Below are 12,654 nucleotides of genomic sequence, written 5' to 3'. Positions count from 1 at the left end.
CTTTTGGTCCTTAGGTAAATAAAACTCAAGTTGATGAGGTATGATTTTACCTTAAATCAAAACCATTTTTGGTAAAGTACTACCTTAGCTCTATTGTAAGGTAAGTGTGAATTAGATTTGCTTTCACTTAGTTGCTACAGACCACAATTACAGGACAACTAACTGAGGAATTTATTCACTTGTCTCTTCTTTCGAACCTCACTGTGCTCTGGCTTGCCAGGAGGTGCAAGGGTCGTCCCCGCTTTGCACTTGGCGCTCCAGGCCTGGGTCACTTCACTTGAGTTATCAGAGGCAACGCGTCTAGTTTGACAAACTGCCGGAGGCTCCTGATAGAGAAGGGCGTGGGCGCCAATCTAGGAGACAAAGCCTGACCCGCTGCGGTGAGCCAACCCAACCCCATCCGCGAGTCTTCTTTACAGGCACATTTTCGGAGCCGGGGGCGCCTCTGCAAGAGCCCTGCGGACAGCTTCCGACTCGCCGGAGATTGCGCGACGAATCTGCGCCTCGAACCCTCGCTTTCCAGCAGTTGCCGGATTGCTGCTCCACAGGGAGCCAACGCGCCCGAGGACCAGCCCAGCCCGGGCTCTCTGGATCAGCAGGCTGTTTAGGCTGCGAGCTCGTCCACGCATCTGAGCCTACTCCCTCGTCCTCCCCGCCGGCGAAGATGTCCGCCAAGCCTGAAGTCGGCTTAGTGCGCGAGGCTTCTCGGCAGATCGTGGCCGGCGGTTCTGCAGGTAAGGCCACCCCGCCCTGCCCCGCCAGAGGCTAGTCGCTTTCCCCACCGCGTGTCATGAAAACGTTTCCCAGACAGGTCTCCTTACTGAAGTTCTGCCCTCTTCCTCAAAATTCCGCGCTCCAGGAGCAGTGCTTGAGCTCCTGGAGGCGCGAGAGCAGAGGAGGCCGGGAGTTGACTGCGAGTAATGGGTGCCCCGCGTAAAGTTGCCTCGGCTTCGGCGCCGGCCGCTCTCGGGTTCCCGGCATTCTCCGTTCCTAGCCTGTAAAGCAAGTGGGAGAGCCCCAAGGGCAGCGACTTTGAGGCAGTCTTTTTGCCTTGCTAGCTATTTTACTTGAAAATGATCCAGTTCGGTCTGACTTAGTTTTATCAATTGTAGAGTCTTTCTTTAAGCTCGCTCAGATCTTACTTAAATCCTGCATTCCTCATCAAAGTACTTACAGGACTCCAAAGGACTTCCTATTGCATACCGTGCTTGCTTGGGGATATTCGTGCCTTAAATAAGGATATTAAAATTAAATGCATATGTAACACACATAAACACCTTTGATATAATGGGCTCACGTTAATTTATAGAGTTATGCTGTGGGGAAAAAATAAACCTTTAGGAAAAAAATGTTGTAATTAATCTTGGAAATACTTTTAAATGTAGCTGGAGAAAGTTACTAACCACGAGATGTGTTATGTGCAAGTATTTCAAAGCTTTTTAAAATATAAATTACGATTTGGTTTAAAATTTAATCTTACAGTCATGCATTTTTATTATAAATATATAACTAAAATAATTGCCGTAATTGGCTCATCACCAGAAAACATTTTATAAATCTAGCCATTCTTTCAATAAATTATACTATAGTAACTCTAATAAATCCTGCTAAGGCAATGACTAGAAAATGTTTAATGTTTAACTTCGACTAGTAAAAGTTACTGTATTTTCAAACAAATTTGGACTTTTTATAAGGGACTACTGCAAATGACTGGTTATCATTATGTCATGATCTACTTGCATCTCAGGACTAACATGAGCAGCCACATGTGTCACTCACAATCTGTACACTTTCTTAAAGATGATATTTCATCAATATCACATTAGAGCCATTCATTTCTTACAGGAAATTGTAAAATCTTTTCTTTTCTTTCTTTTTTTTTCGATGGAGTCTCGCTCTCTTGCCCAGACTGGAAGGCACCGGAGCTGGAGTGCCACGGCGCGATCTCAGCTCACTGCACCCTCCGCCTCCCGGGTTCAAGCAATCCTCCTACCTCAGCCTCCTGAGTAGCTGGAATTACCGATGCGCGTCACCGCGCCGGCTTTTTTTTTTTTTTTTTTTTTTTTTTTTTTTGTAGGGACGGGCTTTCGCCATGTTGCCCAGGCTGGTCTCAACCTTCCAGGCTCAAGTGATCCTCCCACTGCAGCCTCCTCAGTAGCTGGGACTACTGGAGCCCACCACCATGCCTGGCTAGTGTTTTGGGGAGTTGGGGGAAGGGGATTTTTTTTTTTGTAGAGACAGGGTTTCACCATGTTGCCCAGGCTGGTCTCCAACGCCTGGGTTCAAGCAATCTGACCCCCTTGACCTCCCGAAGTGGTGGGACTACTGGTGTGAGCCATCACCCATTATTATAATGGCAGTGGCCCCACTGCTTGCTCTTTCAGTTTTCCAATTGTGATGATGAATTTGCACCAATTTATTTACCATTTTTGGTCAAATTCCACAGTGCCTAAGGTTCTGTCTTCTGTACCTGACTCGTTGATTTGTAATCTATGACCTTGATCAAAGAAAACTCAGCTAGTCCAAAGAGAAAGTGAGGCCAACTGATTAACATCCTAAGCTAAGACTGATGACTCATAAGCACCTGTATGTTAATTTATATGATCATACTATGTATTAGGCACAGCTAAACTCAAAGAATGTTAAAAGTAGATCAAACTCAGCCAGGTGCGGTGTCTCACGCCTGTAATCCCAGCACTTTGGGAGGCCGAGGCAGGTGGATCAAGAGGTCAAGAGATTGAGACCATCCTCCCCAACATGGTGAAACCCTGTTTCTACTAAAAATACAAAAATCAGCTGGGCTTGGTGGTGTGCGGCTGTAGTCCCAGCTACTTGGGAGGCTGAGGCAGGAGAATCGCTTGAACCCAGGAGGCGGAGGTTGCAGTGAGCCGAGATCGTGCCACTGCACGCCAACCTCGGAACAGAGTGAGACTCCGTCTCAAAAAAAAAAAGTAGATCAAACTCTAATCCTACTTATGCTGTTTTGTTGAATGATAAGTATTTGGTATAAATATGTGTGATTCCATCATATATTCTTATAAATGTAACTAATATAAATGCAAATTAGGATATTTATAAGATAAATTAAAAATAGCAGCATAGTTGATTTATATAGTTAATACTATGGAGTTATTAATAAATGATTAGAGTAACTTATACTTTCATAATAGTAAAAAAGAATTATATTTTCTTTTACTTGGCCAAAAACATTTTCATAAAACTTTATCTTTATTGTACTGTAATACATGTGGGTTAATCATATTATATATACTTGGTCAAGGGCCAGATAGAAATCAATACACAAAGGGGAAGAATTTTAATAAAAACAGAAAGTGGATTTGAATCTCTGGCACTGGAGTTCTAATCACTGATATTGTCCATGAATACAACACTGCTGTGTGTGTGTGTGTGTGTGTGTGTGTGTGTGTGTGTGTTATGACCTTTTGTTTGTGAAGGCCAAAGATACATTCTGGTTTTCTTAGGTGAAAAAGAAAAGAAACTGGGAGGTTTATTGGAGAGATACCAGGGTATCTCGTGGAATTCAAGGTCTGGAATGCATTCCTGGAACAAACTGGAATAAGGGGCTGGAGTGCTGAGGATAACTCAGGAAGTGAAGTCTCTCCATCTCTTCTCTTTAAGTAGTCAAGTGTTCCTAAGGCAGCAGGGAGGCAGGTAATAATAGGGCCACAAGTATTACTACTACACCTGTCAGGATGGCTTGCAAGACTTCCACAGACACTCGCCTGGTAAGGAGTAAGCAGGCCCAAATCCAGTCAGATAGTTTATTAGTTATACAGACAGCAAAAGCAAGACATCATGGTGCCAGCTCCCTGTGCCCATAGCACCACAGTCAGCACTGAACAGAAGAGACCAGAGGATAGGTGGGATGAGTGGTCACTATGCTGTGAAGGATCTACCTCTAAACCACAGCCACGTAGTTTTATAGACTTAATGTTGAGGTCTGCATCTGTAACCTACATGGGGGTAAGGTGGAAAGTCTTGCATTCAACTGAAACTAGGGAGAGGGATGAGAAGCGGCCTTGTGGCAATCTTCCACAAGATAGCAGCTCCTCCCCAGGCTGCTTATCTACCCTTTCACTTGGAGAAATCACAGGGCATTCTGCCAAGACTCAGTCCAGACTATGGTCTAACCTTGCCTGCCTGGTCCATGTGAAGATATAAGTGGTTGTCAGGGTGCCACACTGTGAAGCTATTTCCTTGTGCTCCGCTGGTGTCCTCCTCAGTCCTCTTTCTCACAGTTGACTGCTGTTTTTTTTTGTTGTTGTTCTTTAGTCTGTGTATCAGAATGTGATCCCCAACAGCTTCCATGTATATATGCTCTTGACTTCTTTTTCCTGGAGAGAGTGAGAGACTAACTTGCTTTTTTTTTCAGTTCTAGTCCAAAGTCCTGGGGAAAGACTAAAAATAACCCAGCATTAGTAGGGGCCCACCTCTCTACCAATCAACTGTAGCTAATCCCTATGCAGACTGGTGGGGCAGGTGAGTTAGGGAACCTCAGGGGAGATTATTTTCCAGAGAACCTAGATACACCATGAAATGGGCAATAGGTATTTTCTATAACGATATAGGTCTGTCTTTTATAAGAAGATAGTTTGTAATATTTTCATTTAAAAGACTAAAGAGATTGATGCACTGACAGTTGCCTGGACAATACATTACACCTCAGAAGAAACTGATGCATACATCTAAAGATTGGTTTTTATATATAAATTTAAAGATTCAGGTGAGAGAATCACAGAAGCCAATAATGAGAGAGTCAGAGAAACCAATGATGAGAACTTCAGGAAGATCAACAAGGACCAGCATTGCAGAGGGGTTAAAGATGAGAATGAGAAGACGTTACTGGATCAGACCCTTGGTACTCAAAATGTGGTCTATAGATGAGCTGCAGGAAGGAGTATGGTAGCATCTGGAAGTCTGTTGAAAATGTAGGATCCCAGGCCTCACCTACTGTAACTGCCTCAGCAGGTTCACCTTGCCTGCTGCCTAGACCAAGCCGATTTATCAAGACAAGAGAATTGCAATAGAGAAAGAGTAATTCACTCAGAGCCAGCTGTGTGGGAGACCGGAGTTTTATTGTTACTCAAATCAGTCTCCCCAAGCATTGGGGGGGTTGGGGGGGGCGGTGCAGCCAGAGAGTCAGGAGTGCTGATTGGTCAGGTCGGAGATTAAATCATAGGCAGTCCGAAGCTGTCTTATGCTGAGTCAGTTCCTGGGTGGGGGCCACAAGATCAGAAGAACCAGTTAGATCTAGATGGTGCCAGCTGATTCATCAAGTGCAGGGTCTGCAAAATATCTCAAGCACTGATCTTAGGCTTTGCAATAGTAATGTTATCCCCAGGAGCGACTTGGGAAGGGTCAGAATCTTGTAACCTCCAGCTGCATGACTCCTAAACCATGATTTCTAATCTTTTGGCTAATTTGTTAGTCCCACAAAGGCAGTCTAGTCTCCAGGCAAGAAGGGGTTCTGTGTTGGGAAAGGGCTGTTGTCATCTTTGTTTTAAACTGTAAACTATAAATGAAGTTCCTCCCGAAGTTAGTTTGGCCTATACCCAGGAATGAACAAGGACAGCTTGGAGGTTAGAAGCAAGATGGAGTTGTTAGGTCAGATTTATTTCACTGCGTCAGTTACAATTTTGCAATGGCAGTTTCACTACCGTATCGGAATCCGCGTTTTGGGAGGGCCCCAATCATTGATTTGCACTTTAAAGTTTAGAAGCACAGTGTTAGAAGACCTTTGAGAAAAAAAGACTCTATAGAGGGGGAAGGTCAAAGCCAAATTGCAGAGAACTGCAAGTGAAATCTTTCTTGGTTTTCACTGCTGACCAGACAGAAGAATGAATTTCATACTCCTTATTATATGCCCTCAATTTAGCTTTCAGTCTTATTTTTCAACCGTCTCCTACACATTTTGTTCAGTTTCTGCTGAACAGGTCTGCTGATGATTCTTGACTGTTACCTGTACTTTGCACCTTTATTCCTGATCCCCTAGAATGTCTTACCCCTTACTTTTTTTTTTTTGAAGCTAATATTTTTATTTGTATGGAGATAAGGAAACAACCTGATTCATTAGGTCTTCTTAACGGAAAGACTAGAGGCTTTCGATCCCCGTTAGAATATGTAGCAAGATTAGAGGTAACTGGTGAGATATTGTGCCAAATAAAATACAAATATTTCCTCTCACTAATTGTTTGCCTAATGGCTTCTAAACACCTAAAAAGAACTTTCCTAGCTTCATCAATGAGATATATCTCTACCTATTGAAATTCCATCCATTTTTCCAAGGCCCAGATTGAAAATGATTTTCTCCATAAATGTTTCCCAGATGGACTCTACAGTCCATCCAGCTTTAACATTTTCATTAGCATATGAATGATGCAAATAATAAAACAAGCTAATATTTATTGACTAAATACTAAATGCTGGATCCAGTTCTAAGCTTTACATGTGTTAACACTTTTAATCCTTACCACAACTTCACAAGGCAAGCACTATTATAATCCCCACTTACAGACGAAGAAACTGATGCACAGGGGAATAATGAACATGCCATAGTTGCACATCCATGCAACCATTGCTATAGGAGTTGGAAAGATGAAGTCAAGTCTACTCTTACAATCTCTGTAGTTGTAATTAGTTTACTTTCCTTAAAATAACTGTTTTACCTACAAATACAATCTATACAGACTTTCCATTAAGTAGTATCTTGCTCACTCCAAATCATTTCATCTATCTAGGCAAACATTATCCTTTAGCCAAGAGAAAATTTAGTTGTTTTACTTCTCCTCCATTCAGGGCCTCTACATGTAGTTGGGCACACTGTGGACTGAAAAAGGGCTCTGGACATGAGAGCAAGTAGGAATTGAAATCTAGCACATTCTCTGCTCCATGATTAGTGCATCCTAGAACAGACATGTTCACTTGGGGGAAGGGACACCTTTTTCTGTTTCTCACAAAGACCCCAAATGGATTGACATAAGGTCTGAAAGAATTCCCCTAAACGTGTTAGGGCTCCCAAGATCTCTGGTCTCAGCAGCCCCTGCATATGACATCATTACTCTGTCTGCATATCAGCAGGGCTCTAGGAGGCTCTCCTGTCATGTACTTGATCAGCTCTAACTTGGAGCTAGGAGCATGGGTCCATCTCAGACCTTCCCATTCTTCCTAATGATCAGTTTGGACCCTTCCATGTGTTCCCAAAGACCACGGGGTAGTTCTTATTTCCCATGTCATATAGGATCAGGCCCACTCAGATGATCATTCTCCCCAGACTCTCACAGGGATTTTGTACCCAACCTCAGAACCTCCCAGGGTCTATGACAATGTTGTCTTAGCCCCCTGAGTGGTCCTGCCCTTACTAGGACCTGTCAGGCTTCCTCCTGAGGTCACTCCTAGGCCTCGTCCACACTGAATTTCCTTCCGTAGTAGCAACTCTAGGACCCTCCTCCTGCCTCCCAGAATCTTTTACTCATATTCCTCGAAGTCTGCCAGTCCCACTCTGAATGCCTTCTACAGCATTATCACCTTCTATATATCATGCATGTGAGATCACCATGCTGGCAAGACTGATTTAGTTTCCAAAACTTCCAGGTTGCTGTTTCGTCCTTTCCAGCCTTACCTTAGTCCCTGGTATCTTTTTTTTTTTTTTTTTTTTTGAGACAGAGTCCCGCTTTGTCGCTCAGGCTGGAGTACAGTGGTGTGATCTTGGCTTACTGCAACCTCAGCCTTCTAGGTTCAAGCGATTCTTTTGCCTCAGCCTTCCCAGTAGCTGGGATTATAGGCACCCACCACCATGCCTGGCTAATTTTTGTATTTTTAGTAGAGACGAGGTTTTGCCATGTTGGCCAGGTTGGTCTCAAACTCCTGACCTCAAGTGATCCACCTGCCACAGCCTCCCAAAGTGCTGGGGTTACAGGTGTGAGCCACTGCACCCAGCCAGTCCCTGGTGCTTATAAGCACATCTCCACCAATTACTCTGTTTTACTTTGTGCATCTCCCTGCAGTTCGTTGCTTTCATTTAAATTCATTGTTTTAGTTCAAAGTGTTCTGGAAACAAGTTTTCCAATCTTGCACTAAACACAGTTCAAGTACTTTGTGTAGTGTTATCTCATTAATCACTTTCAAAGAGTCAAATAAGAGTGAAATGAAAGACTTTTTTGAGGGAAGGAAATCTGGAATTAATGAATAGGCTTTCGGGAGATTAATTATCTGAGAGTGTATGCAAATGCTGCGATATTTTAATAGGGAGACAGTCCAAGGCTTTTAACCTGAAAAGGCTAATAAAAAGGTATAGAATGTTTTCAAATTTCTTACATATCTTCATTTTCACAAGATTACTCCCTTTTCTTACTCTAATATAATAGCTAAAATACAGTTAAAATAGATGCCTTAATAGTATGTATACTAGAAGTCCTTTGGATTTTAATTTGAACTACGTAATAAAAGGGCTGATACACCAGGGGGTAATCAAGGTTAAAATTTTGATCAAGGAAAATTCTTTTGCAAAATGGTGCAAAGGGGATGCACATGTGATTTGGATAAATGGCACCTTTGGAAATTCAGGATTTGGGAAACTAATTGTTTGATAATAAATAGCAGGTTGTACTGAAACAGGTGAGCCTTTATGATGCATCAAAGGGTGGCTGGAACCCATTATCTGGGTAATTAGGGAGAAAAAAATAACCCTTATTTCAAGCACATAGGAGGAAGCAACCCTATTGCTCAAATTAATTATAAAATACCTTTAAAGGATGTATTTTAAGTAAAATGTAATCTTGTCTCTCTTTAAGAAAATCTAGTTCTCAAAAATCAGAATTTAAGAACAAACAAAATATGAGTTGCATACCACATTTTAAAGGATTTCTTATTTTACTCTACCTTCCTGAAAGATGTTTTAAAAGTGTAACTACCCTTAATATGTGGCTATATGATTCAACTGACATGAAACTTAAAACAACTTTTACACAGTATTTTAAAAACGTGGTTAAACCAGCCCTTCCTCACCTCCCCTTTGCCCCCAGCCTTGACTACAACATCTTAGGATATTGAGAACCAGGTGTTTCAGAGTATAGCAAGTAGGGACTCAGAAATGTTTGTTGACCATATTAACAAATAAATATGAAAAGTCCAAGCCATAGAATATTCTTAGGTTCCTACTCTGAAGAGAGAAAAATATTCAGGGATTCTAGTCATTAGATAATACTTACAGCAATACTGTATAAATGATTTATACATTTTAAAGTATTATCATTCTACTGTGCTATCAAACATTGAATTTATTCCTTCTCTCCTCCTGTATGTTTATACACTTTAACCCACTTTTATTCGTCCTCCCCACTCCTCCCAACTCACCCTTCCCTGGTGGTATCTTTAAAATGGCAATGAATGAAAGGAACCAGGTTAAAGGTGCAAGATTTTTACAGTTGTACTAGATTTTGATCGAATTTTCTTACCAATTTCCTTTTTTTGTTTTCATTCCCATATTGTTATTGTATCTAAATTGGAAGATAGTTATTTTCCAAGTGATTAATATCTTTATCATGTTTGTGTCAATTATTTTGACACTTTGATGTTATCATGGTTTATACACATTGTAAATATTCTATCAGATATGTATTTTTTCATTATTATCTGTAGTCCTTGTATAAGTTTGCTGGGGTTGCCAGAAAAATGCACCACAAACTGGGCAGCTTAAACAACAGAAATTTCTTCTTTTGTTGGCAGGGTTGGCTCCTTCTGGAGGCAGTGAGGGAGAATCTGACCCACGCCTCTCTCCTAGCTTCTGGTAGTTGCCAGCAATGCTTGGTATTCCTTGGCTTGTGGACACATTACTCCAATCTCTGCCTCCCTCATTACTTGGTGTTCGCTCCCTATCTTTTTTATTTTTATTTTTTTAATATTAGATTTCTTTCTTTTTTTTTTTTGAGATGGAGTCTTGCTCTGTCGCCCAGGCTGGAGTGCACTGGGGCTATCTCGACTCCCTGCAAGCTCCGACTCCCGGGTTCACACCATTCTCCTGCCTCAGCCTCCCGAGTAGCTGGGACTACAGGTGACCCCCACCACGCCCGGCTAATTTTTTGTATTTTTTTTAGTAGAGACGGGGTTTCACCATGTTAGCCAGGATGGGCTGGGTCTCCTGACTTCGTGATTCTCCCACCTCGGCCTCCCAAAGCACTGGAATTACAGGCGTGAGCCACCGCGCCTGGCCATTCTCTCCCTATCTGTCTCTATCTTTGTGTCCCTCTTCTTAGAAGGACACCAGTCATTGGATTAGGGTTCACTGTAATCTAATATGACCATATTTTAACTTGATTACATCCTTAAAGATCTTATTTCCAGGCCGGGCGCGGTGGCTCACGCTTGTAATCCCAGCACTTTGGGAGGCCGAGGTGGGCGAATCACGAGGTCAGGAGATCGAGACCACGGTGAAACCCTGTCTCTACGAAAAGTACAAAAAAATTAGCCGGGCGTGGTGGCGGGCGCCTGTAGTCCCAGCTACTCGGAGAGGCTGAGGCAGGAGAATGGTGTGAACCCGGGAGGCGGAGCTTCTTGCAGCGAGCCGAGATTGCGCCACTGCACTCCAGCCTGGGCGACAGAGCAAGACTCCATCTCAAAAAAAAAAAAAAAAAAAAAAGATCCTATTTCTAAATAAAGTCACATTCACAGATACCAGGAGTTGAAACTTCAACATATCTTTTTCTGGGACCAACCCACAACAGACATTCTATTGTGTTTTTCTCATATTGTGTTTCTCAGATTTACAGCCCGTATCTCAAGCTATGGTCCTGTGTTCCTCCTTTCATGGTCAACCTTTCTGAAAAGTTCCTCACTCAGTCTTCCACCTGCTATAATTGGCATATCCATGTTTACCTTTATGCCAAAACTGTTAACTGCCATTTTCATTCCTAATTTTATCTAATCTTTGCAGAATTTCACGTCACTGATCAGTTTTTCCCTTTAAAGTTGTCTGTGTGATTGATTTTTACCCCCTTCTTTTTATCTGGTGACTCTTTTTTCATTTGTGCAAACTTATGGAATATATGAGAAATTTTTTACATGTATGTAATGAATAGTGATCAACTCAGGATATTTAGGGTGTCTATTACTCAAATATAATACATTTTAAGTGTAGTCATCCTACTCTGCTATGAGACATTGAATTTATTTTTTCTCCTCCTCCCCCTGCCCCCCTCCACCTCCCCCCTCCTTTTCCCCACCCCCTTCCTCTTTCTCCTCCTCCTCCTCCTTCTTTCTTTCTCTGAGATGACATTTCACTCTGTTGCTCAGGCTGGAGTGCAGTGGCATGATCTCTGCTCACTGCAACCTCTGCCTCCTGGGTTCAAGCGATTTTCCTGCCTCAGCCTCCTGAGTAGTTGGGATTGCAGGCACGTGCTACCAGGCCCAGCTAACTTTTGTATTTTTAGTAGAGACAGGGTTTCACCATGTTGGCCAGGCTGGTCTCAAACTCCTGACCTCAAGTGATCTGCCCACTTCAGCCTCCCAAAGTGCTGGGATTACAGGCGTGACCCACCGCACCCAGCCTGAATTTATTTCTACTATCTCACTGTATCTTTGTACTCTTTAACCTACTTCTCTTTATCCTTGCCCTCCTGCCTCGCTCACCCTTCCCAGCCTCTGTTATCTATTTTTCTACTCTACTTCCATGCGTTCAAATGTTTTGGCTCCCACGTATAAGTGAGAACATGCAATATTTGGCTTTTTGTGACTGGCTTATTTCTCTTAAGATAATAACCTCCAGTTTCATTCATGTTACTGCAAATGACATGATTTTAATATTTTTTTAATGGCCAAATAGTATTTCCTTGTCTATAAATACCACATTTTCTTTATCCAATCATCTTTTCATGGGCATTTTGGTTGATTCCATGTGTTTGCTATAGTGAATAGTGCTGCAATAAATATGCAAGTGCAGCTATCACTTTGATATGTGGATTTCATTTCCTTTGGTAGATACCCAGTAGTGGAATTGCTGGATCGAGTGGTAATTCTATTATTAGTCTTTTTTTGTGTGTGAAATCTCTGTATGGTTTCCATAGTGGCTATACTAGTTTACATTCTCATCAACAGAATGTAAGTTCTTTTTGCTTTGCACCGTCAACAACATCTGTTAATTTTGTCGTTTTAATAATAACCATTCTAACTGGGGTGAGATGATATCTCATTGTGGTTTTGATTTGCATTTCTCTGATGATTAGTGGTGCCAACCATTTTTTCATATATGTATTTGTGTGTCTTCTTTTGAGAAATGTCTATTCATGTACTTTGCCTGCTTTTTAATGACATTATTTATCTTTGTCCTTTTGAGTTGTTTGAGTTTCTTTTATATTCTGGATATTAGTTGCCTGTTGGATGAATAGTTTGCAAATATTTTCTCTCATTCAACATGTTGTCTCTTCACTGTTATTTCTTTTGCTATGCAGAAGCTTTTTAGTTTAAGTCCTATTTGTCTATTTTTGTTTTTGTTGCCTGTACTTTTGAGGTATTAGTCATAAACTCTCTGCCAAAACCAATGTCCAGGAAAGTTTTCCCTAGGTTTTCTTCTAGTATTTTTATAGTTTTGGGTCATATATTTAAGTGTTTAATCCATTTTGAGTTGATTTTTGTATATTGTGA

At 41.8% G+C, this 12,654-nt stretch overlaps 1 protein-coding gene across 2 annotated transcripts in view; it reads left to right on the top strand.

The window, feature by feature from the left end:
- Positions 1-237: 237 nt before the first annotated feature.
- Positions 238-12,654, top strand: part of SLC25A21 (solute carrier family 25 member 21) — a 523,509-nt gene continuing 511,092 nt past the window's right edge. For both annotated transcript variants that reach the window (XM_032180289.2, XM_032180288.2), the window contains exon 1: positions 238-734. In XM_032180289.2, the coding sequence (XP_032036180.1) occupies positions 665-734 (70 nt within the window). In that variant the 5' untranslated portion in view covers positions 238-664. The remainder of the gene's footprint in view (positions 735-12,654) is intronic.

This window comes from Hylobates moloch, unplaced genomic scaffold (assembly GCF_009828535.3).
Source record: "Hylobates moloch isolate HMO894 unplaced genomic scaffold, HMol_V3 SCAFFOLD_16, whole genome shotgun sequence".
NCBI lineage: Eukaryota > Metazoa > Chordata > Mammalia > Primates > Hylobatidae > Hylobates > Hylobates moloch.
This window is presented reverse-complemented; position numbering and strand designations above follow the sequence as displayed.